Genomic DNA, 27,105 nt, shown 5'->3' with positions numbered 1-27,105 from the left:
CGTGCCTGCCGTTGCGCCCCACCTGTTCACCGCAGACCCCGCGCTGTGGACTCACATGCGCTCCGTCTGGCTGCCGGGCATGCTGGCCATGCTGTGCTGTGGCGTGGACGTGGCCGCCACCGGCTGCTTGCTGGCCGAGAAAGACACCGCCTTTGTTGTGAGTGTTGGGCAAGGGGCTTTGGTTTTGTGATCTGCAAGTTGCCGGATGTTTCTGGCAACTGTTGCAGCGCTCCGCATGCTCTTCAGCAGCGCCTTTACTACGAGACGCCTTGCCTGCCCTTGCAGGCCCGAGCAATGGCCGGCTGCTTTCTGGTGCTGGCGGCATTCCTGTGGTGGGCGCGGCAGGCGATGCCGGGCCTGCCAGCGGTGTGGTGGGGCCTGACCTGCTTCTTTGGCTTGCGTGCGTCCCAGAGCGTGCCACGCGCGGTGCTGAAATTGGGACTGATGGGCTCCGGCAGCAGCGGTGGGCAGCAGGTCGCAGCTGCTCCCAGCTGACTGACATCACTTCGCTTTGTACCGCCCTGCCAGGCCTGGCCATTTTACATATCGACTGACAATACTCCTGCTATTGCCTTCTGAGAACTTCCCCTTCTACCTGCCACTGTGTAAATTCACCTGACTGCCTGGCAGATCTGGGAGCTGGCCAGCAACATGGCACAGCTGCAAAGCTGCCTGAGGCAGCATTCATGCTACACGGCTTCCCCATCGCTCGAGGTGCTGGTGCAGCAAGCAGGCGTGTCGGCCATGGCGGCGGGGCAAACAGCAGCGTCTGAGGAAACTGGAGCTCACGGCAGCTGCACTGCGTGCGCTTTGTTGATTGCATACATGCAACCACCCCAGCAGCCAGGTTCTGAGCCGTGGTGACGCTCCTTTCGCCGCCCGCTTGCCCCGCCCCACCCTCGCCACCGACCTGCCGACAAGGCGGCGCCTGGAGGCTTGCTGGCCGTGCCGAACCCCTGCAATCTCTCTGCTTCAAAGCCCAATTGCAGCGAAGGAGGAATGTGGCGAGTGTGCTGAGGGCGAGACGGCGGGTCTCAAGTGCTGAGCCCCTGCTGGCCAAGCACCGCATGCGGCAGGCTCTTCCGCTCCGCCCTGCGACATGCAGCAGCGTCAGGCAGCTTCTGCGAGCTCAACGGTCTTTGCTGCAGCCATGAGGAGCCTGGCCTGGTTGTTGCTGCTTTGTTGCGCCGCCCTGCGCGGCGCCCGAGCGCAGCTGGTCATTAACACAGGGCCCACCTCACCCCCGGGCACCTACGACCCCTGCCTGCCGCCCCCCACCGGCGTGAACATTGTGAGCCCGCTGCGCCACCCCACGCGCTTGACCTGCCCGCCGCACTGCTCGAGAGGACGTCGCTGAGGCTGTGCCGTGCTCCCTGCAGGGCGACCCCTTCGTCTTTGGGCTGGCCTTCTGGCCTGGCGGCACGCTGTCGCAGTGGTGCGCCGCCGCCGCCGCCGCCGTCGCCGCCCTTGCTGCCTGCAACCCGCAGTGCTGCACTAGCCGTGCATGCCCCGCGTGTTGGAACCCCTCACCTGGCAATGGCGCTGCTGGTGCGTGCAGGGGCTGGCAGTACAACGCGACGTCGGGGCAGCCTGGCCTCAACCCCTGCCTCGGCAACGAGACCACCGTCCTGCCCACCGGAGACGCTCCCAATTACGAAGACTACCTGGTGGGTGGGCGGCTGCAGCTGGGTGCCGCGCAGCTCGCAGGCAGCGCAGCAGGCTGTGGGCTGCGCCGCTGCGGCTGCGGCAGGTGTTCCCGCTCCCGGCACCGCCCCACGCCTGCCGCCCACGCTGGCCTCCCCGCCCCGCAGACCGCCTACGGCGTGGTGTTTGCCACCTACCGCGTCAAGGTGGACACGCTGTCGGGGGTGCGCGTCACGCGGGCCGAGATGGACGCCATCTGGCGCAAGGTGTCTGCCGACTACGCCGCTGGCGCCACCAACGTGCAGCCCACCATCACCGTCATCGCCTTCCGCGGCCAGAACCGCAGCGAGGCGCAGTACATCCGCAGCAACAACACGCAGCTGACGGAGGGGGCGGGAATTGTGGAGGAGCTGAGCCTGCTCGTCTCCTGGGACCGCGGCACCTTCAATGGCTTCACCTGGTACAACTCGGGCCCCTGCGACAACTGCGGCGGCCTGGGCTCCGCCACCTGCGTCCAGTCGCAGTACGACCCAGACTACCAGCAGTACCCGCAGAGCGCATGCGCATGTGAGCGCGCGCTGCGGGGCGGGCGGCGCGGGCGGGGAGGGCGCGCCGCCGCATATCGGCGGACAGCGCCGCTGCGTCGGCGACAGTGGGCACCCACCGCAACCCCCCACCCACCCACCCCCCGGCTGTGCAGGGTCGTTTGACTCGTGCCTGTGCGACGGCGGGCTGACGTGCCCCGCCAACAACTGCTCCACCACGGTGTACCTGGGCCACCGCGGCAGCGACAAGGCGGGGCGCGCCATGGACACGGGGTACCAGATTGAGCAGATCAACCAGTTCTCGGTGACCTCCTGGTACTGGAAGATCGTCAACGGGGTGAGCCAAGCCAGCCAGCCACCTGCTGCTGCGCAACTGGCCTGGTGGGGAGCATGTGTTGGCGTGGCGTGTGCGGGTGCCTGCTGCCGGCATCAGCCGTCCCCGAGCCGCGAGCCGCGTGGCGCCCTGCTGCAGATCAACGACCTGCTGGGCAACAGCGGCAGCACGATCAGCGGCAGCGCCGCCACGCAGCAGGCCCCCGTGGTGCTGGGCGGCTCCACCGATGCGGAGCTGGCCACCGGCCAGACGGTGCAGCAGCAGCAGGGCCAGCCCCTGGCAGAAGAGGCGGTCACGGCCAGCAGCCCGCCGCCGCCCGCAAACGGAACAAGGCGATGAGCGTGGGCTCATGCTGCCGTCGTGCCTGCTTTATTTATTGCTGTCCTATGCTTTCAGCTGTTGTTTGCACCCGCTTGCTATCTCTTTAACTATCAAGCAAAGCATTGGCGCTGGGCCCGGCTGAATGCTGATGTGGAAAGCGGCTGGAGTCTGCAAGCTGGGCAGCAACTCGGCCTTCTTGTTGTTCTACATCCTTCCATTCTGCTGGCAGACCGACAGAGAGACAGGCACGAGCATGTCCACTGAGGACAAGGCGCAGGGCGGGCCAGAGGTGCTGGCAGGCACCTTTGAGGTGACGCCCGAGCATGTGGGGGCAGCCAACCCCAGCCCCCTGCAGGCAACCTCGTCCAAGGGTGAGGGCTGGCCGGCGCCAGCCCTGAAGCCGCCTGCGGCCGCCTGGCTCCTGTGTGTGCCCACTCTAGACGTCACTCTGCTGGTGGGCTGCAGACGAAGTGGGCGCCACGTCCAAGGACGTCGATCCTGGTTTTGGCGGCGGGCCTGAACGGGTGGGGGCTGGGCTAACGGACGTGGGGCGCACCCAGCGGGAGGCGGCCGACCCCGCGCTGCAGAAGGGCGAGCAGCAGAAGCGCCAGCCCTGATTTGGCCAAGATGCCAGCAGCACAGGGACCCCTTCATCAATGTACCGATGCTTACTTCACAAGGAGCAACAACCTGAAACGACGTCATGCCAAATAGATTGTGAAAAGGGGCTGCCGTGGCTGCGCAGGTCCATGCATACATCAGCCTAATGAGAGCTGCCAGCAGCCGCACTGGTCACGACATGCCCAACTGTGGGCTGCCCCTTGTAGTGTGCCCATCCAGTCTCGGTCGCTCTGCCCCGGGAGACTCCCCATCCCCTTCCCATAGCGCTGGGCGCCAGCTTCAGAGCTGGTTGCTGTTGGTGTTGGCCCGCCGCGGCAGCTTGGACGCCCCAAACATCATGTGGGCTGGCACCGCATCCCCGGGGAGGGTGAAGGTAGACGACGCCGACAGCAGCTTGCGCTTGCCGGGCTGCGGCTGGGATCCGCCCTCGCCCTGGGCAGCCCTGCACATAAGACCACAGCAGCAAGAAGCAAGCGCCAGATGGGTTGGTGGCCAGCAAGGCAAGCAAGAGCGCTCCAACACAGAAATTGGACCGCATGGCGGGTTGGCGATGCCATGCCAGCGCACGATGACGGGAGGCCAGGCTCACCCTGACGACCGCGCTGCAATGACCTTCTGCAGCTGCGCCGTGATTGGCATGTGGCTCATGTCGGCCCGCTGCGCCGCCGCCTCCACCACCCTGCAGCACAAGCGCATGCCACTACTGATGCCAGCCAAGGTAGCACAGCAGCCCACACCCACCACACTGGAAATGGATGCAGCCGCAGGCGCATCATCGGTCCGAAGCCCACCTGCCAGTCAGTGCAGCCAGTGGGCGCTTCTCCAGCCTCGAGGTGGGCACTGCATCCGCCGCCTTGGTGACCGCCTTGTCGGCTGCCTGCCGCAGACGCTGCTCCTGCTCCGCCGCGGCCGACAGCACATTGAGTGCCGCATCATTCTCCTTGTCGGCTGCCGCTACTGGGGCCGGCCGGGGTGCCGCCTTCTTTGCGGCTGCATCCGGCTGCTTTGGCCGCTTGGCTGCCTTGCCCGACCCTCTGCCGCCCTCCTGGCTGGTCTGCAGGTGAAGCAAAGGGATGGAGCAGCAGCAGCGCTGTGAACAGCACACAAGCCAACTGACGGGCAAGTGCCAAGCGCCGGCCTTGCGGTGATACATATTGGGGGGCATGGGAGGTGGTGGGCCTCATGCAATGCCATACCTTCTGCGTTGGCAAGTCTGAAAGCTCCTCCACCCGCTGCTCGGCTGCCGCCGCTGCCTTCTTGCTGCGCTTCTTGCTGTCCTCCTCGCCGCCCTCTGGTGCCTCCTGCGGGCTGCGCTTTCCGGAGCGGCGAGGCTGCTCAGGCTCGGCGTCCTCCTGCTGCTGCTCCTGAGGGCTGTCTGGCCCCTGGTCGCCGCCACCCAACCAGTACGCACCAGCCTGCTTGCGCTCCCGCGGCGGCCGAGGCCCTGCAGCTGCGGCATCGGCAGCCATCACCGCTCCTGCTGCCGCTGCCTGCTGCTTGCCCTTGGCCTTGCCCTTGCCACCGCCCCGCAGCTTGGACTCTGTAAAGTCTGGGTCAGCGCCAGTCTCATCATCTTCATCATCCCAGCTCGACTGGCTGTCGCTGGGCGAAGCCGGAGCAGCAGTGGCCACGGGCGCATGCTGCCGCGCCGCCAGCGGCTCCCGCGCTGCCTTGGTCGCAGCGGGGACTGCCTCCTGCCCAGACTTCTTCTTTTTCCTCTCGACAGAGCTTGCCCCAGCTGCAGGCAACTGAGCCCCAGCTGCCGCTGCAGCCGCCTTCTTCCCTGCCTTCTTCTTGCCGGCAGGCGCTGCCTGCGGATCCTCCTGTGCAGCAGCGACCTGCTTGCCTGGCTTGGCCGCCTTGCCAGCAGCTTTACCCGATGGCTGCTGCTGCTTGCCACGCTTCTGCTCAGCTGCAGCCGCGGCCACCGGCTGCTGGCTGGGCCCAGCGGCTGCCTGCTCCACAGCCGCGGCGGCCGCTGCCGAGCGCTGCCGCATGAGCAGGTCGGTGGCGGGTGTGCCTGCCAGGTCATTGGCCAGCGAGCCCACAAGATCCATCGTCTGAGTGACCTGGACCCAGTGAGGGGTGGGGGTAGGGGCAGCCAGGCAGTCAGCTCATGAATACGGACAAAGGTAGCTTGCGTGGTGGTTGCTGGCCCGCCACAGCCTCATGCCCGCCTGGGCAACCAGCCAGGTAGAGAGCAGCAGCAGTACCTGGCGGGCGGGCGTGTCTGTCAGGCGCGCCATCTTGAGCTGCTGGATGAGTGAGTCGCGGGCCGCCAGGCTGCGCTGCAGGCGCTCCACGTCGCGCTGCACCTGCTCCGACTTGGCGCGCAGGATCTGCAGGAGCCCAGGCAGGCAGGAAGCAGGGGCACCGCATGGATTGATTTGATCTGCCCGATGGGTGGCGCACCAAGGAGCCGAGGGCTGCGGAGGAGCAGGTGGGCTGTTGCTTGGGCTGGATCACGGTGCCACCAGGCGGCCAGGCCAGGCTGCACCTGAGCCTCCCCCTCGGCATCCACCCGCTTCTGCTTCTCCTCAAAGAGCTGCGCCTGCGCCGCCGACAGCTGCTCCTGCAGCTTGCCATCCACCACGCTGCTGGTCTCGCGCGCCAGCTTTTGCAGGTCCTGCATGGGAATGATGGGGAGGGCAGCTAACACTTAGCGACAGGGAGTGGAGGTACCCAGGGTGGAGACGTGGAGACACACAAGCAGGCAGCAACATGCTTGCTTTGGCAAGGCGCCTCAGCAGCAGCAGATCACCCACCTGGCTGAAGTGCTGCACATCTGACTGGAACCGCTCCTTCTCCACCAGCAGCGCCTCCTTCTGCCGCAGCGTCTGCTCCGCCAGGTTGGCGCGCTCCTGCAGTGCCAGCAGCCACAGGCAGGACGTATGAGCATGTAAACATGAGGTCAGCCGGGCTGGCAAGCAAGCTCAAGGGCGGACCGGTGGCAGCCGCGATGCTGCCTCAATGCATGGTGTCAGCTGATGATAGCGTGAGCGCATGCCAGCCTCATGCTGCTAGCCCCGGCCTGGTACTGCCTGAGCCCACCTGTGCTGCAGCAGCCGTCTGGTCTGCCAGCTTGGCACGCTCCTGCACTGCAGCCACCTGCTCCTGCAGCCGCCCGCACGCCGCCTGCACCTCTGCCAGCGCCGCCTGCGCCGCGTCGCTGCTGGTCACCATGGCCTCCTGCTGCGCCGCAATCTCAGCGTCCCGTGCTGCCACCGTCTCCTGCAGCCGCAGCAGTTCGGCCTGCAGAGCCGCGATGCCCGCTGCCTGCTCCCGCATGCGCCCCGTCAGCGCCAGCACCTGGCGCCCCAGCGCCGACGCCTGCGCGCGGCTGCCGCGCCGGGCCGCCATCTCCAGCTCAAACTGGCGGTGCAGCAGGTCGCCCATGCGGCGGTAGCGGTCCACATCCTCGTGCGCGCTAGACAGGCGGACCTTGAGCAGCGCGGTGCGCTGCCGCCACCGGTGCAGGTCCACCCGGTTTTTGGCCAGGTCCACGCTCAGCTGGGCGGAGCACCGCGCCGCCTCCATCCGCTTCTGCAAGGGGCAGCAGGGCATTGGGAGACAAGCAAGAGGTCACGACAGGGCACGCGTTGTTGACAGGCGGTGACAGGCGGGTGCCCCTCCCCTTGGGCCCACCTCGTGCGCCTCCCGCTCCAGGCGCTGCTGCTCCAGCTCGGCCTGCGAGTGCGTCAAGCTGTGGCGCAAGCCTGTCAGGTCCAGCAGCCGGGAGTTGAGAGCGTCGCGCTCCTGAAGGCCTCCCGCAAGGGCTTGCTGCTCCGCTGCTAGCCGTTCATAGTCGGGCGTCGACGCAAGGGCGCCAGGCTCGTGCACAGCCATGGCGGGGCTGCGCCGGGGGAGGAAGTTGCGGCAGCTGCTGTCGCGAGGGTGGTTCAAAGTGCTGGCGGCCGATGCTGCTGCTCTCGCAGCTTGGTGTTTGGCAAGTGCCAAGCCGAGTGGAGTGCTGTTCCTGTCTCGTGCCCCGTCAGCGCGCCCCGTCAGCATCCCTCCTTGAAACGATCCTTGGTTGATCGCAGCAGCAGAGCAGCAGCAGCAGAGCAGCATGTCAGAGTACGTAGGCAGAACGGTGGCCAAGACCTTTCCCGTGAGTGCAGCGTGTCTTGCGGGCCTCTTGAACCTTACCCAAGGTTCAACCCTGCGAAGACAATCTAGGGCGGGCCCGATCAGCCATCAGGCCTGCGCAGTGCTGCGTCCGCCGCCGCCGCCGTACACCATGGCGACGGGCGTGCGGACCGCTCACGTCCCGCTGCTCCCTGCCGGCGCCCGCTGCAGGGCTACGGGAAGAAGAAGTTCAAGGGCAGTGTCACAAGTGTCAAGCATGTTGATGGCGTACCGCTGTTTGAGATCCAGTGAGTTTGCCCAGGCTGCCGAGCACTGCTGTGCACCGCTGTCCACCGCTGTCCCCACGCCAGCCAACCATTGCCAGGTCTGGGCCCCTCTCCTGCCGTGCAGCTACGAGGATGGTGACCAAGAGGAGTTGGAGCTTTTTGAGCTGAAGCGCGTTCTGATGCCGGAGAGCAAAGCGGGTGCCAAGCGCAAGGCAGCGGAGCCCGACACAGCTGTCGAGGAGCCTGCAGCGGCAGTGCACGAGGAGGCAGGTAGAAGCGGCGGCAGTGCTGGAACCAGCAAGGACAAGGCCAAGGCAGCAGCTGCAAGAAGCCTGCAAACAGAGCTGCCAGCCAACAGCGTGGATGAGGCACAGCTCAGGGGAGTGGTGGAGGAGGTGGCGGCGCGGAGCACGGCGATGGTGCGTTGCGCCAGGCTGGTGCCCAGCCCGCCTGGGTGGTCCAGATTGTCTGCAGCGCATGCTCGGCCGCCAATGTGATGGCATCGCCGACGTGCCGTCGCGCAGTTCATCGTGCAGCTGCCGTCAGCCCTGATCAGCTGAACTCCTCCCCTTGATCCCTGTCCTGTCTACCCAGGAGGTGGATGTGGTGCGGCACCCGCTAACAACCGACCAGGCAGCAGACGAGCCCAAGTGCTCGCGGGCCGTCACCTGCGGCAGCATCTGCTACATCTCCGCCATCCTGCCCTCAGGGGGGAAGGTGGTGGCCGAGGATGCACAGGAGGAGGCAGTGTCAAAAGAGTACAAGGCTCAGTCTGAAGATGTGAGCATGCTTGACCTGCCCGCCCAGGCGGTCCTGATCCGCTGCGCTCAGTTGCTGCACAGGCGTCTGACGGGGTGCACAGCAGGCAGGGGCCAGTGCAGCTGCTGACACCTGCGCAAGCGCACCACGCTGCAAGTTGTCGACCCCCCCTGTCTCAACCCCTGCTTGCCGGCGTACCGCCTGCTCTGCACTTCAGGTGCTGGATCAGCTGGATGCGGCGCTGCAGGATGTGGGCAGTAGCCGCGACCACCTGGTCAGCCTGACCGTGCTGCTCAAGGATATCGTCGCGGGGCGGGAGCCCTTTGCGGCAACCTGGAAGGGCTGGTGCAGCCGCTTGGCGCTGCCGGCGCTGACGGTGCAGGAGAGCTATCTCGGCACGGAGGAGATGCTGGTCGCAGTGTCAGCCATCGCAGCGGTTCCCAAGCAGCAGTATGTGTGAGGGATGGTGTCCATCTTGCTTCTGCAAACCGGCTGATGAAGCTGACATGCCTGGCGGGATGTGCTGGGCGCGCGCAGTGCTTGTTGACACTTCAGTTCTGCCGCATGAGGGGCAGTGGTAGACGCAACATGAAATGCAAGCAAAGAAAGGAGCAGGAAGGGAGCAGAGCGGCAACGACAGAGCAAAGAGGAGCAAAACGTCAAAACAAAATGGCAGAAGGCTTCAATGCGCCAAACCCTATTGATCATCCAGCTTCCCCGCCACACAGGGGGATCAATGGGGGGCTCTGCCGGCAACAAGGCAGCGCTCAGCGGCGGTGGTTGCCAAGCGTTTGGGCTCCTTTATCACTTGAGCTTCGTCTCAGTGAACAAGACGTGTCGCCGCACCCGTGGGTCATACCTGCACCACCCGCAGCCGCAGACTGCAGTCAGCAGCTGATGCAAAACGGCTAACCGCATGCAGCCAGTTGCCGGACTGCTTGCACACAACCCGCTGCCCGCAGTGAGCCAGAGCGGCACGAGGTAAGAGCAGACGGCAGAGCAGGCGGCAGAGCAGGCGGCACTGAGGCGGCGGCCCCCAGGAAACGCCGCGGCGCTCACTTGACGAACTCCAGCTTCTGTGGCAGCTTGCGAGGGTTCTTCCTGGCCACCTGCAGAGCAGCAGGAGCCGCAGGGCGTGCTCAGCCTGGCCGGCGGGTTCTGCAGGAAGCCCTGTGTTTGCTCTGGATCAGCATTCGAAGGAGTCACTTACGTAGAAATAGCCAGTCCCCGCGGTGCTCAGCAGCTTCACGAGCAGGGTGGCTGCCTTCTTGCCAGCCATCCTGCTGCTGCTGCTGTGTGCCACCGATGCCGCGTCCTGATGAAGCAGCTACTTAGCTTGGCTGCGGAAGAACCTGTGTGCACACGTGTGCTGTGCCCTGCTGGATCCAGTCGGCTCGGCGCCAAAACCGCTTTGCCGTTCAAGCCCAAGCCTCAGCTGAATGCCCCATAGATCCATCAGGCGCCCCGCCCTCGATCGTGCTCTCTAGGGGCTAAACGGTCTGCAGGCGGCGCCATGTCTCAAGTATACACACTGGAACCGCCCACTCAGGGCAAGGCAAGTGCAGGCAGCTCGCACGGCGACGCGCGGAGGCTGTGCTGGCCGCTGGCCGCAGCAGCAGCCTGCCGACGCCCGCTCGCCGCCCTGCACACCCGCGAGGCCCAACTTGTATCCGCCTCTGCCCCAGCAGGTGATACTGCGTACCACGCTGGGCGACCTGGATATCGAGCTGTGGCCCAAGGAGGCCCCCAAGGCCGTGCGCAACTTTGTGCAGGCACGGCAGCTTTCCGGGCACCAGCCTGCTGCCGTCGAGAGCAAATGCTTTCCTGTCGCTGAAACCATGGCCGATGCAAGAGTTGCTGCTTGCTTATCCCAGTGCAATTGGCCATGGCGAGGGCTTGCTGCAGCTGTGCATGGAGGGCTACTACGATGGCACCATCTTTCACCGCCTGATCAAGGACTTCATGCTGCAAGGTGCGCCGCCTGACCGCCACCCTGAGCTCCTCACACGTGTTGGGAGGCGCGGCAGCCATGCCGCAGCGTGTGGGCTAAGCTCCTGATGACATGCAGCATGCGCAGCGCCGGCTGGCCTGCAGGCGGCGACCCCACCGGCACCGGAAATGGCGGCGAGTCCATCTATGGCCATCCATTCAAGTAAGCCAGCCACTGGCGACTGCCCGCTCTGCGCGCATCCGTGCCTGTTTGGCATGTGCCAGCCAGCCTGCCTTTGGTGCTGCGCGGCGCCAGGCCGCGGCGGCTGCTGCTCACATGCTGGCTGCTGCCCTGTGGCTCACCCACTCACCTGCCTCCGCCCCACAGGGACGAGTTCCACTCCCGCCTCAAGTTCAACCACCGCGGCGTGGTGGCCTGCGCCAACCAGAACAAGGCAGACACCAACGGCTCGCAGTTCTTCGTCACCCTGGACCGCGCCGACCACTGCAACCGCCAGTACACCATCTTTGGGAAGATCACGGGCAAGCAGCGGCACTCCGCGCCCGCAGCGCAGCGTGCTTATTGGCCGCACCACGCAGCTGTGGATGGCATGGCAGCGCTGGTGCCGCGGCCTCGCCGTTGCTTGGCCGCCCACCGACCCGCCACCGCACCCGACCCTGCCGACCTGGCCTCCTCCCCTCCTTGCAGGCGACACCATCTACAACCTGTCCCGCTTCAATGAGCTGGAGGTGGATGATGACGACCGGCCCGCGCACCCGCCAGTGCTGACGCGGGCAGACGTGCTGTGGAACCCCTTTGACGACCTGCGGCCGCGGGTGGACAGGTGTGGTGTGTGGGTTGGTGCGCCCTCCCACAGGCAGGGGGACAGGGCGGGGGCACAGGGAGGGCATGGGATGTGGGAGAGGGAGGGCCACACGCAATGCAGGAGAGCAGCAGCAGGGGGCGGGAGGGAGGGGGGCGGCGCGGTGGCTCGATGCCGCACCTGCGCATGCCTGCAGCCAGCCAGCCCCGCCTGCTGCTGCCATGGCTGCAGGGATGCCAAGGAGGCGGAGGCCAGGGGGGCAGAGGCGGCGGCGGCAGAGGCCAAGAGGCAGTCGCGCAAGCAGGGCAAGAACTTCGCCCTCATGTCGTTTGGTGCGCCCCGCTGGGAGCTGCCGCCGCCACGCTCGGCGCCACACATCACATGCGTTTGTTGTGCCTCGCGCCAAACCAGCCAGCGCCCTCGATCCTCGTGCTCGCCGCGCTGCCGTCCTGCGCTCACCTGCTGGGATTGATGCCTTCAGGGGAGGAGGCGGAGGAGGAGGACCAGGAGGCGGCAGAGGCGGCGGCCAAGCTGAAGATCAAGTCGGCGCACGATGCGTTGGAGGATGAGCAGCTGGCCAAAGAGCCGGTGGTAGACATTGACCTGCAGCGGTGCGCCCCCCTTGTTTACTCTCCCTTCCCTTGCCTGGCTGCCTGGCTTGCGGCGCCGCCTGCTGCCTGCCGGGGCATGTGTGTGCTTCCACAAGGGGTGGCTTGCGATTCGGCCGCTTCATGCGGTGACGAGATTGTGGGCTCCACTGGCTGTGCTGGCGCCATGGCCTGGTGTGCAGGGTACGGGAGGCGATGCGCGCTGCCAAGGCAGCCCAGAAAGACGCGGGGCCGGCGGAGGCCGAGGGTGAGGATGGCGATGACGTCGGCGAGGGCGACTTTGGCAGCCGCATGCGCAGCCAGATGCAGGCCAAGCGGAAGGCCATGGGCGTGGAGCAGCCCGCGGCGGCTGCAGAGCAGGAGGGGAACCAGCCCGAGCTGGACTATGGGGAGTCTGATGGGGAGGCGGCGGAAGAGGAGCAGGCAGAGGCGGAAGGTGCGGCGTTGCTGCATCGTTGCGGCATCTGTGGCCTCGGCCGCTGTGGCAGAAGCGTGCAGCTGCTGTGTGCGGCTGCATGCCTGTTTTGGAACCTCACCGCCTCTGGTGGTGCTCGCCTGGCTGGCCTGCGTGCAGCGCCGCGCAAGCGCTCGCGCCTGGCGGAGCAGGGGCGCGGCAAGAAGTCGGCAGCGGCGGTGGTGGCTCCCAGCAAGCAGATCAAGGTGGCGGACTCGGAGCTGCTGACAGACTGGGAGCGCAAGCGGCAGGTGCGGCGGTGCTGCAGGAGTGGTGGGGGGCCGCGGGAATGGCTGCTGCCGGCGCCGGCGCATGTGTCCTGTGTGCCGCACACATGGCTGGAGGGGAATCAGAAGTGACGGTGGCGAGCAGCTGAGGGCAGCGCTGCTTCCACAGCCTGAGTGCGGGCGCTTGTCACTGGCCAGCCTGCTGATGGTCTGTCGTGGCTGGGGGCTGGGCCGCTGGGCGTCCCGCAGGAGTACAAGCAGCGCAAGCGGCTGGGCGGCAGCCGCGAGAAGGAGACCCTGCAGCGCCTGGCCAGGTTTAAGCAAGAGCTCAAGGCCAAGGCGCCAGAGCCGGCGGCAGAGGCGGCGCCGGCGCAGCAGCAGCAGGCGCAGCCCGCAGCGCCGGCAGCAGCTCAGCAGGGCGATGCAGGTGCGTCGTGCCTCCCTGTTTGTGCTTGGCTGCTATTGCTGGCTCACTTGGCGGCTGTTGGCTTGTGTGCTATTGCCCAGCACGCCGCCGCCCTCCCTCCCTGCCTGCAGGCTACTCTGGGAAGGTGCGGGAAGACATCGACCACCGAGCCTACATGCCAGGTGGGCGTCGGCTTGTGGGCATGCGGGCTTGTGGGGGTGGGCAGGGACCCTTCGCCTGAGCGCACGTGCAGTGCATGGATGGCAGCGGCAGAGCGAGAGCAGCCAGTGCGGCCGCACCATCCAGGCAGCTGCTGCCACCCTCCCTGCCTGCAGCTGCCTGGCGTGTGGACGACTACCTGGGAGAGGAGGGGGAGGATGAGGATGACTTGGACCTGGCCAGCCTGCGCCAGCACAAGTGAGGCAGGCAGCTCGGCACTTGCTTGCCGGCGGCGCTGCCAGCCAACGGGATCAGCGTGTAGCTGGCCTGGCTGCTGGCGTCGGCCTGGGCTGGTCGCGGCGCTGCGGGCCTACCCACTCTCCCTTGCCACCGCACGCACTCACATGACGGCCCCAGCCGCCCTGCAGGCTGGCTTTCGCCAAGGACCAGAAGGATGCCATGTCGCGCAGGTGGTTGCCCCTCCCCCTGCGTTGGCTGCCTGCACCGCGGCACTGCCCCTGGTGTCGCTAGCTGTCGGCGAGTGCTGCCCGTCGATGCTCAAAGCTGGCCCACACATGTTCAACCCTCTGCTGGCTTGTTCCCCACCCTTTCCATTGTTCACTTTCTTTACTGGCTGCAGTGACAACTTGGATGACTACATCGTGCATGACCCTCTGCTGGAGGCGGGCAAGGCCAAGTTCAACAAGCAGCAGGCCAAGCACAAGAAGCGGCAGACGGAGTGGGGCATGGCGGGGCGGGGGCAGGGCTGAGGCCTGCCAGCGGGCGCTGGTGCGAGCAGCCATGAGGCTGCCACCCGATGCCTGCTGTTTCGGCTTCCGCCGGCCATCTGCATTGCACTGCTGGGTTCGCTATTTGTCCAGCCCATTGTCATGGCCCACATGAATGGCATGGCACAAGGCGGTGCAACAACAAGAACAGGTCTCGGATCGTGCCCATGTGGCACACTGCTGTGTGTGGCTCGCAGAGGCGCGGTGCGTTCAGAGCCCAGCCCAGCACCCAGGGTCAGAAGAAGTCGTGGAAGTAGCGCATGTGGGGAGGCACGTAGGCCAGCCCCAGCTCCCGGAAGATGGTGGTTTCGTCGGGGCACGCGACCGCTGGCTCCAGCACGGTGGTGCCGCCGTCCGCCGCGCCGGCGTCCCCCTCGCTGTCGCTGCCGCCGCCGCCGCCCCTGCTGCGCCTGTGATGCCGTTGGGCTGCAGCACAAGGCAAGGGGCAGGCTGGCATGAGGCGGGGGCAGGCTGCACAGCCTTCAGGTCAACACTGAATCCTGGTCCGGGGAATCTGGCCCCCCTACACCCTCTCCCGCAAACCTGGGGGTCGATAGATGGGCACCATGTCGCGGTCAGAGATCTTGAAGCCGTTGGCGGCTGCATTGTACTTCCGCGCGGCTTCTGCCACCCCCGTGTTGGCCCAGTAGCGCGTGGCGCGGCAGAATGACTGGCTGTTGCCAAAGTAGTTTAGCGCAAAAGGCGTGGTGGAGCTGGCATAAACCTGAAAAGGCAACAAGCAAGGGAGAGAGAACAGCATGAGAAAGCCAGCTGGAGGAATGCACCTTACAGGGCAGGGCCAAAGCCCGCAGCACGTGCCTTGATGTCGATGCGGCGAATGTGCGGCGCGCCCGGTGGCTTGGCCAGGCCCATCCACGAAGCGATGTTGCCTGAGGAAGAGCGCTGCGCGTGTCGCGTGTTCATCTCGTCCAGCAGCAAACCCCGGTGCAGCAGGGCCGCGAGCAGCTGCACATGTGGGGAGGCAGACCAGGCGTGTGAGGCGGGGAGGTGAGGAGGCACCATCACAGCAAAGCCCTGCTGCGCGAACGCACCTCTGTGAGGAAATCATGGCAGTCGGCGTGGCTCAGCGAGGGCGGCAGGCAGATGAGGATGTCGACGTCGCTGCTCTGTGGCTTGCCCCGCAGGTAGCTGCCGGTGGCGGAGCAGTAGGTGCGCTCCACATCCGCTGTGCCGCCCCACCGCTCTGCAGCACAGGTACGAGCCAAGCTGAGGGCTCACTGGCCGCCCATACATGACTGCGAGATGCGCCCACCAGGCCGGGCAGCCCAGCCCACCTATCAGCTCGAAGCACGTCTCTCGCACAATCTTCTCGGTTTGGGCCACCTCTGCCCGTGGGATTTTCTGCTTTAAGTCGTCATAATACTTCAGTCCAACCTGCGCCATATAGGGATGCACCGCCAGCGGGTGAAGCGGCTGCAATCGGCACTGCGCAGGCCAGTGTCTCGGGATGGCAGCGTGCCCGCTTGAAGAGCCGCCGAGGCGCTGCCACATATACGAGCAGGCAGGCCGGGGTAGCCGCACCCGCTGCTGCTCTGTCAGGTTGAGGTCCGTCCTGCTGCGCAAGTTGTCCAGCGTGCGCACGCCCAGGCTGTACCATCGGCTGGCGGAGGCGGTACCGGTGCCCCACACCTCCAGCAACGTAGTCAGCACCTGAGAGCGGGGCAGGCGCAGCTGGCGAACACGTGTCAGCCTGGCATGCCTCTCAGCAAGTGTGTGCTGCGTGCTGGGCTTGCCCTTTCACCTTGCGCTGCTCATCCGCCGCCGCCGCCGCGATGCGGCTGGACGTGCCCTTGGCCAGGATTTCCTTGACCTTGACCTTGCTCTTGGGCCCCAGCCCGGGCACTTTGTCCACATCCTGCACACGCAGGAGTCGCACCCGCGCGGCTGGCGTGGCCGGCGCCTAAGGCCCGCCCCACAGCTGAACAGTAGTACTGGTGCTGCTGCCCGCTGGCGGCAGCGCTTGCGGCGCCGCACCTCTTCCGATTCCAGCGCCTCGTTCCACATGATCAGCCCCTGCACCGCTTTGTCGATGGCCTGCAGGCAAGAGCACACAGGCTGGGGTGCCACATAGACCCAGCCCATATCCACGGCGCACTAGGGATGCATCTAGCTGGTGACACAAGATGGCCAGCAAGCATGAAGGTGTGTTCTATGGAAAGGGCGCGTTCCCTTGCCTTCATTTGAAACTGGTCGCGGCCCTCAAAGTAAACCGAGGTTTTGAAATCGCTCAGGCCTTGCACCACGCAGAATGGGCGCCGGGAGCAGCACACATGGCTGCACACGCCGTTGAGCTGGGAGGTCTTGGGGGGCTGCGGGGCAGGCAGGCACGAGAGAGGCCTCAGCGGCGGTGCATGCATGGTGAGACGAGACTGGCGGCTGTGCAAGAATACCTGCGGGCTGGTGGGCGGCGCCTCCTGGCCGGCTGTATGTGTATGAAACCAGTATGCCCGCAGCTTGTCCACCGTCTGTCTGCAGAGGTAGGAGCAGGCAGCAGCAGCATCCATCCATTCAGGCAGTTGGTCCTGGTCTGCTGTGCGGTCATTTGCCGCATGCAATCTGGCAGCCCTGCCTGGCGGCGGCTTCGTCGTAAGGCTCCTGCCACACGCCGTAGGAGCCCCATGCAATGCCGGTGTCGCCCCCTGCAGACAGCCGCTCGCAGGCACATGCTGAGCTGCATGCACAAGCAGAAGGGAACCCAGCACTGCCGCTGCTCCACCTGTGTACAGCGGCTTGGCCCCCTGCACCGCCACAAACTCGCTGCCGCGCCGCTCCACACGACAGAACGCTGGCCCCTGCAGCACATCCTGCTGCTGCGCATCCTGCCCTGCTGCCCACATCTGTTGACTGCTGAATGGCACCGTGGCAGTGCTGCTGGTGGGCTCCGGTCCAGCAGGAGCAGCATCGCGATGCTGCTCTGCATCGGCACCTGTCGGATGCTCTCGCTGCTGGGGTTGCTGCTGCTCCTGCTGCTCCTGCTGCTGCTGCCCTCCTGTGCCAGCGCCGTCATGCCCTGCCGCTGCCTGTGTGGCTGCTGCCGGGGATGCTGGCGCTGGGGCCAGGCCTGGTGGCAGGAACTGCTCCTCTGGCAGCAGGTGGTGCTTGGGGATGCTGCGAGACACCCAGTCGGGCGTCACAAATGCCACACCCTCGGGCAGCCGCACACTGGCGCCCTGGCCCACAGCCACCTCCCGGGTTGGCCTGCAATAGCCAGAAAAAGGGCAGGCATTAATGACTAAAGGATCAGAAGAATTGGCCACCAATTACAGACTCCAGCACCCTGACAGCCACCCACCCGCTCCACCCGCGCAGCTTGTCGGCTGCCTGTTGCGCCGTCAGGTTGGGCGGGCAGATGACGTGTGTGGTGTCTGCCGCTACCGCCGGCTGCTGCACGCCCCCCAGCTGCTTCGCCCGCTGCTGAGTGACTGCCATGTGCCGGTGGGCCCAGAACACCAGGCGGCAGCCCGAGAAGACCTGCGGCTCCTTGGCGGCGGGCGAGCCGGCGGCGACGCCGCCTGGCGCTTTGCGCTTGGGAGCCATGCTGCTGGGAGCCGAATCCTGTCCTCCCTCAGTCCAGTTAGTGCTGGCCGGCCTGATCTCAAGAGGAAATCGGGGTCTCGACTCTGCCGACACCCACAAGGGCCTGCAAACACCCCGCGTCAGGCGGCTGATCCCAGCAATGAAACGCGGGTCCGCATTTCGTTGCGGAGTTAAGGCCACGCCGCAATGTGCTGCGCCTGCTGTGGCGGCGGACCAGCCGCCAACAAGGCGGTCTCCCGATGCAGGGCTAGGCATCTTCTCCCTCTGATTGTTGCAACCTTTGAAGAACAAGTGCCATAACAACATAGACACGCGCCAGCGAGCCAGAATGAGTTGGCAGAACAGGCAGTTCAGTTCTTCACAATTCCCGCATCAGTGGCGGCACATAACCCAGCCGCAGCTCGCGAAAGATGGCGGCCTCGTCAGGGCAGGGCACCGCCTGCCCCAGCTCGGTGGTGCCTCCCTCTGCAATTTCACAGCGCAATCTCATCCCTGATCTATGATGCGAATTGGCATTATCGTATAGCAAGTGCTGCCCGGCCTGTTTGCATGCATGCACACCTGACGTCCGCAGTTGCTTGACTAGTTGCAGGCCTGTGTCACTCAAGCTGAACCCAGTGGCCCCTGGGTCGTAGCGCTGCGCCGCCTCCCTGGCGGCGGGTGCCTTGCCGGCCCAGTGCCGCAGGGCCCAGCAGAAATTCTGCAAGATTTTATGTGGACGAGGGAGCAGCCAGTGCAGTTGCCAGGGGACCTGTGCCCTTTTGCACTGTGCAGTAGTCATACTAGTAGTCATGCTGCACAGGGGGCTTCCAAACGGCGAGCTAACCTTGCTGCTGGCCATGTAGCTTATTGCGAAAGCCAGGCAGTCGTGGCTGTACACCTGCTGGCAGTGCGGGGAGATGCCATTGCACCAGGCACAGGGTATCGGCAGAGCTGGAGATCATGACGCCCGGCCACACAAAGCGATGACAGCTCACCTTTGCATCGACACGGCGAAACTTAGGCATGCCGGGAAGCTGCCAGACACCTCTAAACGATGCACAGTTACAGGGGGCGCTGGTGGCACGCTCCCGGCACACAGCTTCCATGCAGACCCCTCCGCGCTGCAACACCACGAGGAGCTGCATCCAGCAGCAGGACAGCAGCAGCACAACAGCAGTCAGCCAGCGGGAGGAGGCACAATAGGCACAAAAAGCTGATGTCAGCGAGCCAAACCACACAAGAAGCCTGGCCCATACATTGCCCCGGATGTGCCTTGTCAAGGAAGGCATCACAGCAGGCGCTCTGTAGTGAGGGCGGCAGGCAGATGAGGATGTCGATGTCGCCACACTCCTGCCTGCCGCGCAGGTAGCTGCCGGTGGCGGAGCAGTAGGTGCGCTCCACATCCGCTGTGCCGCCCCACTGCTCTGCAAGAGTGGGCCGGCACGCAGGAGATGTAGGCCGGCGCTCTGGCGTGCCTGCCCGCATCACACAAACGGCCCACCTATCAGCTCGAAGCATCTCTCCTGCACAATGGCCTCTGCCTGGGCTACCTCCATGCGTGGGACCTTGTGCTGCATGTCGCCAAAGTGCCGAAGCCCAACCTGCAGGCTATGGCACAGTCCGCCCAAGCGCTAGGCTTGGCAAGCATTCAGACTCCTCTGCCAGCAGAATGTAGAGCGCTGGCGGCACCACTGACCTTCTGCCCTTGTGTCAGGCCAAGGTCTTGTTGCCGCCGCCTCACATCCTCCAGCGTGTAGCAGTTCTGCGCAACCCAGTGTTTGGCGGTTTGCTCCCCCACCCCCATCACACTCATGAAGAGCCGCAGCTCCTGGCAGGTTGCAAGGGCAAGGCAAGAGACCATCAGCATTGTCAATTTCAGCCCCAGTGGCAACTTGCAAATGCTGCAGCACAAGCCTCCGCACCCATACCTGCAGCTTGCTGTTCAGCTGGGCTGCTAGGACTTGGTGGCAGGTCCCTGTCCTGAGAATGCTACATAGCTTGGCTGTGGTCTTGGGTCCCAGGCCTAGCTGCTCCACATCGCATGCGCTCTCCAGCGGATACGTCAACCTGCCCAACACCCACAGCGCACCGTCAATGGCCTGCAGCACAGGGTGCGCAGCAGAGCTGGACCAAGGCGACTTCCAGAGGGTGTCGCACTTTGCGCTGGACTAGTTGCCTTGCAGGCAACCTGTCCACCTTGATCCTGTGCTCATCACTGCCTCGCCACTCTATGTACACCGCCTCCTTCACCTCCCTGAGGGCATCCAGCAAGCAGAAGGGGCTGCGACAGCAGCAGGTGTGGCGGCACACGCTGTTGACCTGCGCCACCATGGGCAGCTGCAGGATACACAGGGGGATGGAGAGGCTGAGCCAGGCGGGGATTTTCGCTGTTTGCTGGGAAAGGTTTGCATCAGGGGCCAAACAGCTGACCTGGGTGTGGGTTCCCTGCCGTGCCGTGCGTACTGTTGGGCAGGTTGAAGAAGAACTCTCCCAGGCGCAGCACCGTCTGCCTGCGGGCGGGCAGGCCACAACGCACAACAATGCAACTTGGCACGGCACACAGAAGCCATTGATGCTTTCAAGCAGCATGCCGCCAATGATTCGGCAGCCCTGCCTGGCGGCGGCCTCGTCGTAAGGCTCCTGCCACACGCCGTAGGAGCCCCATGCAATGCCGGTGTCGCCCCCTGCAGACAGCCGCTCGCAGGCACATGCTGAGCTGCATGCACAAGCAGAAGGGAACCCAGCACTGCCGCTGCTCCACCTGTGTACAGCGGCTTGGCCCCCTGCACCGCCACAAACTCGCTGCCGCGCCGCTCCACACGACAGAACGCTGGCCCCTGCAGCACATCCTGCTGCTGCGCATCCTGCCCTGCTGCCCACATCTGTTGACTGCTGAATGGCACCGTGGCAGTGCTGCTGGTGGGCTCCGGTCCAGCAGGAGCAGCATCGCGATGCTGCTCTGCATCGGCACCTGTCGGATGCTCTCGCTGCTGGGGTTGCTGCTGCTCCTGCTGCTCCTGCTGCTGCTGCCCTCCTGTGCCAGCGCCGTCATGCCCTGCCGCTGCCTGTGTGGCTGCTGCCGGGGATGCTGGCGCTGGGGCCAGGCCTGGTGGCAGGAACTGCTCCTCTGGCAGCAGGTGGTGCTTGGGGATGCTGCGAGACACCCAGTCGGGCGTCACAAATGCCACACCCTCGGGCAGCCGCACACTGGCGCCCTGGCCCACAGCCACCTCCCGGGTTGGCCTGCAATAGCCAGAAAAAGGGCAGGCATTAATGACTAAAGGATCAGAAGAATTGGCCACCAATTACAGACTCCAGCACCCTGACAGCCACCCACCCGCTCCACCCGCGCAGCTTGTCGGCTGCCTGTTGCGCCGTCAGGTTGGGCGGGCAGATGACGTGTGTGGTGTCTGCCGCTACCGCCGGCTGCTGCACGCCCCCCAGCTGCTTCGCCCGCTGCTGCATGACCGCCATGTGCCGGTGGGCCCAGAACACCAGGCGGCAGCCCGAGAAGACCTGCGGCTCCTTGGCGGCGGGCGAGCCGGCGCCGGCGGCGCCTGGCGCTTTGCGCTTGGGCGCATGGCCTGGTGCCTGGCCAGCTCCCGGCTCGCAAACCTGGACAGGCCGCGCCTCAGCTGCAGTGGTCTGGGACGTGCTTGCCGGCTGGAACCAAGGGTTCCGCAAGAACAACCTCAGGCCGGAAACTGGGCCTCCTGCAAGAAGACCAGGGCCTTCCCAGATGCTCAAAGATGCCTGTGAAGCTTGCTGCAATTGAGCCTTGGCCAAGTAAGCTTCTGGGCCCCACCCGCCACAGCAGTGTTTCTGGCCCTCGTGGCAGCTTTGGCGATGGGCGGGCGATGAGGACTGCTGTCGCGTCCAAATTTCGCCAATCAGCTGGCGATGGCACATTGAGGATTGGCGAAATGCGGGGGAGCCACCCTTGCGCCTGGCACAGCGCAGCGGCCACATGCGGCGCCGCTGTTGCTTTGTCGGCACTTGCCTCCCTTTTGGGGGACTGGGGGCGAAGCCCCCAGCAAGCTGGCGCTTGTTTAACACTATGGAATGAAGTTCCTGAGGAAAATTGGCCATTTCTCCTCAAAATATTGGCGATGTCAGTCATGGGGGCTGGCGACGCGCTGGCGATGTCGCCCCGCCGCCTGCCCTCATTTAGCCAGCTCTGGCTGGCGATGGCCTTCGGCCAATCGCCAGCCAGAGCCGTTTTTTGGCCCGATTTCGCCAGCATTTGGCGATTTCGCCAGCTTTCAGAAACACTGCGCCACAGGGGTTCAGTGCCTCCGTGGCATGGATGGCCATGAGTGGCCATCGATGGCGAAGGAAGACCTTCGCATTTGCTTCTCGATCACCCCCTCCGGAGACCGAGACAGTGCCAGCTTGTGCGGCGAGCTGCGCTGCAAACCGCAATGCCCGGAGGCCTACTTGCGGGTCCCCTGCGCGCTGCGTGCCTGGAGGAAGTGCGGAGCGTGATCCGTCTATCAGGAGCCGGCCTGGTCCACTTCCTGCAGGCGAGGCAGCCCCGCTGCCGCCGCCGCCGCAGCTACCACAGCTGCTGCTTGCCGCCAGGCTGCCCCTTCTGCATACCCCAACCAGCCCCTGCCGCTGCTGCAGGGCATCGTGACCAACGATGTGACGATGCTGGAGCCGCCCGGGGCACCGCCACAGTATGCCTGCATCCTTAACGCACAGGGCCGCTACCTGCATGATCTGCTGATGCACCGCACAAAGGGTGGGTGGGCAGGCGGCTGGCCGCATGTGGTTGTGGGGATGCTGAAGGACGTGATGCACGAGGTTGGTGCGGATGATTGAGGCGCAGGGGAGAAACCTCCCAGCCCTGGCAGGGGGGCGAGGCACGCTTGTGAGAGCTGCCTGCGCAGGGGCATACAACGCTCCCTCCTGCCTGTTCTCCTCACCTGCCTGCAGACGAGGTGCCCACGTTGCTTGTGGATGCCGACAGCCGGGGCACGCCCGACCTGCTGCGCCTGCTGAAGCGGTACCGCCTGCGCCAGAAGGTGGACATCGATGATGTGTCGCAGCAGTACTGTGTGTGGGCACTGTACAGCGGGGAGGCGCCGGCGCTGCAGGCAGCTCTCTCCTCGCTTCCTCCGGGCTGGGCCCCAGACCCACGCCTGGATCAGCTGGGCCTGCGCGCCGTGCTGCCCGCCGACGCAGAAGGCAGCGGCAGCGGCGGCGGCGGCGGCGCGGGCAGCCTGGGCAGCGTCAGCTGGCGGGACCACCGCCGCTGGCGCATCCTTCACGGCGTGGCGGAGGGCGACAGCGAGATCCCCACGGGTGCGCCCCAGGGCATGGCCGGGGGCATGCACCCCCAGCGAGAGCAGGGGCCAGCACAGGGATGCCACGCACGCATGCGTTCCTCTGTGCCTGTCCCCGCAAGCTGCCACGAGCTGTGATGCACGCCCCCCTGCTGCCTGCTTCACCGACCTGCCTCGCGGACTGGCTGCTGGCTGCTGCCCGGCCCCTCCCCACCTCCCACCAACAAGCCACCCGCTTGCATGCTTGGTGCAGGCGAGGTGGTGCCGCTGGAGTTCAACATAGATGGCCTGGCGGGCATCAGCTTCACCAAGGGCTGCTATGTGGGGCAGGAGCTGATGGCACGCACACACTTCAAGGGCGTGGTGCGCAAGCGCCTCATGCCCTTTGTGCTGGCGCCGCCAGGCAGCGGCGACAGCGGTATGGCGCAGCAGCAGCAGCAGCAGCAACAGCAGGCTGGCATTGGCGCAGTGCCAGCCGCGGCCCTAGCAGCAGACGCGGCAGCTGTAGCTGGCAGCGACCAGGCGATACGCGTGCAGCCGGGTGCAGCAGTCTACTGGGAGCAGCCGGGTGGCAGGCGCAAGTCGGTGGGCGTGGTGCGAGTGGCGGATGGTGCGCTGGGGCTGGCGGTGCTGCGCCTGGCGGCAGTAGAGGCGGCCAGGGCGGCGGGGCAGTCGCTGGTGGTGGGGGAGAGCGAGGCGAGGGCAGAGCTGCAGCCATGGCGGCCAAACTGGTGGCCTGAGGTGTGGGGCACAGAGGAGGAGGCTGTAGGTGGCGTAGAACCCTGAATCTTCATCGTGGCTGCAGTCTGTTCTGAATGCATACACCTGCAATATTCGTTAGACCAGTCAGGCGGCCCATGCGGGCGTGCGCGGGCGGGTGGCGCCAGCTAGGCTATCTGCCTGTACACTTAATTCCCGGCGGAAATGGCACACTGGCTCCGGCCACCCAATCTCAAGGATGGTGACAATCCAGAACCCGGGCGGCCCGTTGCAGCAGCTCTCCAGCTTCTGCTTCCTCTTGGTGGCGCTGGTGTCGGATGTGCTCCTCATTCGCCTGTTTCTTGTGGGAGCCTACGTGTTTTTGTTCACTGGTTCGTTTTGCCCGCTCAAGCTTTGGGCAGGAAAACCCTCATTTATGTTCTCGCTTGATTTAACGAGCAGGAGGGCTTGGTCGCGTTCCGGAGTGATGCAGCGAGGCCTGGGGGCTGTTTCCAGGGGGGAATATTGCGAGGGCGCTGCATGGTTCGCCGCTGCCGCAGGCCGCCTTGACGGCCCCTGCACTCGCAGCAGCGGCCAACCCCTGCTGCTCCCTGGCTGCAGCATCGATCCTGGGCATGCCCGAGTGGCCATCCGTTAGTTTTGATGGCAGCATCAATGTCGTGGAGATTGTCTGGTGCGCCCCGCCCTGCGCGGCTGGGCCTACCATAGGGCCCATGCAGCGTGCGCTGGCCCATGCTGCGTGCGTTGGCGGCCCCCCACAAGAGACCAGTGCGAGCTACACCCGCGCCTTCTTCCTGCAGGTCCAGCGTCTGCTTGATCTTCCACTTCCGTGCCTTTGCCATGCTTCTCTGGGACGAGCGCCACATCCGCTTCAGAAGCGAAGACGCTGAGCAGCTGTGGCGTTTGTTCTACCGCCGGGGCGGCATGGGGCGGCTGGAAATGCAGCAGGTTGGCAGTCCTGCCAGGAGGCCGGGTCGGGGCACCATGTAGCAAGCAGCTGTGCTCATGAAGGTTCCCACCAGAAAGTTCTTTGCCTGCTCGTCTCGCAGGCACTCAAGTATGGCCAGTGGGTGCGTGTCCCAGCTGGAGAGGCCATCGTGCAAGGGGCAGCAGCGAGGCTCCGGTTCTTCGTTCTGGTGGAAGGCCACGTCAAAGTCACGTGCATGTACAAGAACGTGCTGGAAGAAGCGCGCTACTTGTACAGCGGAGCCTGCTTTGAAATGGGTGAGCCACCTGTGCCACACCCCACCCAGCAGGCCATCTTCGGTGGCACACATTGCAATACTTCTGCTTCGCAGGTCTGCTCAGCGTGTTTGGCGTGTTCAATGGCATGATGAAAAGTGAAGAGCACATGTTTGCGGTACACGCCGAAAGCGACTGCCTGCTGTACAGCTGGACCATCGATGAGCTGGCGCTGATGGCGACCACGCTGGCGCCAGCAGGCATGCCATGAACAGATCCATTCTTGCCGCTGCACTGCTGCTTTAATCCACTCAGCACGTGTTGTGCCTGCAACCCTTCTGCCCTGCAGTGGGAAACTTCTTCCGTAACTTCACTCTGGCTCAGCTGGGCATGCTGCTGGTCCACAGACTGTGAGTTGATGAGGGTACCCAGTGCCTGGCGGCCTAACATCGGCAATGGCCTGCCGTCTGACTGTATCTGTACGGGCCATTTTGTGTGCAGCTACTCCAACCAGGAGATGCAGTGTGCCACCGGCGAGCTGGAGCCCAAGGGGCTGCTGACCGGTGCGCCCACACCAGCTGACGTTGCATGTGGTTGCAATGTATCCGGCATCAGGGGCTGGAAGCAGCTGCAGTTGGCCAGGTGGCAGGGGATTGAGCAGCTGGGCGCAGTGCTGTGCAGGGGAGCAGCGCAGCCGGGATTTCACCGAGCCTCTGCGGCCGTACGAGGAGCAGAAGGTCACCCTCAGGGGCTTCTTGGCCTGGCTCAGGCGCAGCTTCAACCCCTTCCCGCCTCGCGGCCTGCGGCACAATGCGCTGCCCATCACAGGCATCATGGTGAGCTGGCCGGAGGGCGCGTGCTGGCTGGCTCATCCTGCAGGGATGCGAGACCCCTTGAGAGAGAAGACCAGCAGGCAGCAAGCTCTGCTGATGCTGAATGTTGCTGCTGCTGCCGCTGCTGCCTGCAGGCCCGCAACCGGCTGGTGGCGGTGAAGGCGGCCAAGGCCAAGGCCGCCATGGAGGCGGCAGACTCGGCCTCCGGCATGGGCGACGACTGCGAGCAGCTGGCGCGCCACTCAACCGACGAGGGCAGGCGGGCAGCGGTAGAGATGCTGGAGGGGATGCAGACCCTTGAGCAGCTGGACATGACAACGGTGGAGGCGCTGCTGGGCAAGGCGGACAGCCCAGGGCCCCACCCAGGCCAGGCCACCTCGGCACGGCTGCGCCCAGGCAGCAAGAGGCACGTGGGCTTGGATGGAACGCAGTGCTGTGATGGGGCGGTGTAAGCACGCCCGCCTGCCGGGCCCCAGCGGCATGGTGGGCGGGGGCCAGCCTGCTTCAACAGTTACACTCAACAAACACTCTCAACAACCGCTCGCACAGCAGATCCTGAAAGAAGTGAGCAGGAGGATACTGGACAGAGAATTGTAGTGTGACCATTGCAACAACCAAATGCAGAGCCAGCAATACATGGATGCCTGGTTCTCGAAGCTAGGGATCAGGACGGATGGAAGCAGGCGGAGAGGGACAAGTGCCGCTGCCCACATGCGATAACAAAACACGCATGTCTCTCTAAAATCTGTTCCTGCATGGTGTGACTGCCACTGGCATGGTCAGCAGTGTGAGCATCTTGCTAGTGGCTGAGCATCTTGCGGGCGCCACCGCCGGGCCCTGACTCAGCCAGCACCGCCTGCTCGGGGGTCACCATGGTGCCTGCAGCAGGGGCTGGCCAGCAACCAAGACAGGGCATGGCTTCAGCAGGTCATTCGGGAGGGGAAGCGACCAGCGCAGCCCTCAACTTGCTGCTCGAGGAAGCCACAAGCTGGAGTGCAGAATGCCGTGCCCGAGCGCGCGTGTGCACCCACGCACCTTGCTTGTGTGGGCTTAAAGTCTGGTAAAGCAAGAACTAGCTTGCAACATAGACTCCCCGCCGAAACGGGACGGGAACCGGGCGAAAGCAGAGAAAGCAATAAAACAGGGGTGGAGCAAGGCGACATGCAACGCAAGCAGCTGACAGGGCACGCATCGAAACGTGTGTATGACTGGCAAAGTGGCATGGCGCATTGGGGAGAAACGCAACGGTACGGGAGCATGGGCTGGCCAAACGGCAGTGCGGAACGCTAGGTCACTAGAAAAGCAGGGAAAGGCGCACTATGTATGCAATGAGGGCAGCCCCGGCTCGGGGCCGTTGAGAAAGCAGTGGGCGGGAGGGGGGAGGCCCCGGTGTGGGCGGGCCCCATCGAGGGGGGATGGGGCGCGCAAGCGGCCAGATGGGGCGGGGCGCGGGCGGCAGTGGAGTCCTGCGGCTGGGTGGGATATAGGGCAATGAGCGTTGAGCAGTGTGCGATGAGCAATGAGCAATGAGCAGTGAGCAGCCCCTCCCTAAACAAAGTGAAGCGCAG

At 65.1% G+C, this 27,105-nt stretch overlaps 7 protein-coding genes across 7 annotated transcripts; 3 read left to right on the top strand and 4 right to left on the bottom strand.

Moving 5' to 3' along the window:
• Positions 1–5,444: 5,444 nt before the first annotated feature.
• Positions 5,445–7,409, bottom strand: CHLNCDRAFT_56778 (expressed protein; the record flags this gene model as incomplete). Its single annotated transcript, XM_005851229.1, has 6 exons — positions 7,111–7,409; positions 6,517–7,008; positions 6,231–6,326; positions 5,963–6,091; positions 5,679–5,804; positions 5,445–5,534 (listed from the first exon to the last, which is right to left on the bottom strand). Coding segments are annotated over exons 1-6 (1,134 nt in total), but the record flags the coding sequence as incomplete, so codon positions are not given.
• A 125-nt stretch (positions 7,410–7,534) lies between these two features.
• On the top strand, positions 7,535–9,039 carry CHLNCDRAFT_138094 (hypothetical protein; the record flags this gene model as incomplete). The annotated part of the gene is made up of 5 exons (XM_005851522.1): positions 7,535–7,576; positions 7,765–7,841; positions 7,945–8,239; positions 8,415–8,600; positions 8,797–9,039. The coding sequence occupies 5 exons, from the start codon at positions 7,535–7,537 to the stop codon at positions 9,037–9,039; spliced, it is 843 nt and encodes a 280-aa protein (XP_005851584.1).
• Positions 9,040–9,383: 344 nt separating this feature from the next.
• CHLNCDRAFT_19156 (hypothetical protein) lies at positions 9,384–9,858 on the bottom strand (the record flags this gene model as incomplete). Its single annotated transcript, XM_005851228.1, has 3 exons — positions 9,384–9,438; positions 9,639–9,688; positions 9,790–9,858. The coding sequence occupies 3 exons, from the start codon at positions 9,856–9,858 to the stop codon at positions 9,384–9,386; spliced, it is 174 nt and encodes a 57-aa protein (XP_005851290.1).
• A 385-nt stretch (positions 9,859–10,243) lies between these two features.
• Positions 10,244–11,929, top strand: CHLNCDRAFT_18801 (hypothetical protein; the record flags this gene model as incomplete). Its single annotated transcript, XM_005851521.1, has 7 exons — positions 10,244–10,345; positions 10,473–10,551; positions 10,674–10,731; positions 10,897–11,084; positions 11,218–11,345; positions 11,577–11,664; positions 11,814–11,929. Coding segments are annotated over 7 exons (759 nt in total), but the record flags the coding sequence as incomplete, so codon positions are not given.
• A 2,280-nt stretch (positions 11,930–14,209) lies between these two features.
• CHLNCDRAFT_138091 (hypothetical protein) lies at positions 14,210–17,532 on the bottom strand (the record flags this gene model as incomplete). The annotated part of the gene is made up of 11 exons (XM_005851227.1): positions 14,210–14,400; positions 14,518–14,698; positions 15,027–15,178; positions 15,270–15,369; positions 15,517–15,645; positions 15,737–15,850; positions 15,970–16,029; positions 16,266–16,304; positions 16,386–16,464; positions 16,720–17,193; positions 17,288–17,532. 11 exons carry the CDS (start codon positions 17,530–17,532, stop codon positions 14,210–14,212), a joined length of 1,764 nt encoding a protein of 587 aa, XP_005851289.1.
• Positions 17,533–18,802: 1,270 nt separating this feature from the next.
• CHLNCDRAFT_138090 (hypothetical protein) lies at positions 18,803–20,988 on the bottom strand (the record flags this gene model as incomplete). The annotated part of the gene is made up of 8 exons (XM_005851226.1): positions 18,803–18,816; positions 19,016–19,115; positions 19,211–19,342; positions 19,443–19,613; positions 19,711–19,851; positions 20,074–20,198; positions 20,276–20,757; positions 20,852–20,988. 8 exons carry the CDS (start codon positions 20,986–20,988, stop codon positions 18,803–18,805), a joined length of 1,302 nt encoding a protein of 433 aa, XP_005851288.1.
• Positions 20,989–21,935: 947 nt separating this feature from the next.
• On the top strand, positions 21,936–25,989 carry CHLNCDRAFT_138089 (hypothetical protein; the record flags this gene model as incomplete). The annotated part of the gene is made up of 12 exons (XM_005851520.1): positions 21,936–21,986; positions 22,141–22,258; positions 22,453–22,821; positions 23,056–23,567; positions 23,797–23,893; positions 24,123–24,195; positions 24,323–24,470; positions 24,572–24,746; positions 25,054–25,114; positions 25,206–25,267; positions 25,386–25,540; positions 25,672–25,989. The coding sequence occupies 12 exons, from the start codon at positions 21,936–21,938 to the stop codon at positions 25,987–25,989; spliced, it is 2,139 nt and encodes a 712-aa protein (XP_005851582.1).
• Positions 25,990–27,105: the final 1,116 nt, after the last annotated feature.

The sequence above is a fragment of the Chlorella variabilis genome (assembly GCF_000147415.1).
Source record: "Chlorella variabilis unplaced genomic scaffold CHLNCscaffold_2, whole genome shotgun sequence".
NCBI classification, from domain to species: domain Eukaryota; kingdom Viridiplantae; phylum Chlorophyta; class Trebouxiophyceae; order Chlorellales; family Chlorellaceae; genus Chlorella; species Chlorella variabilis.
This window is presented reverse-complemented; position numbering and strand designations above follow the sequence as displayed.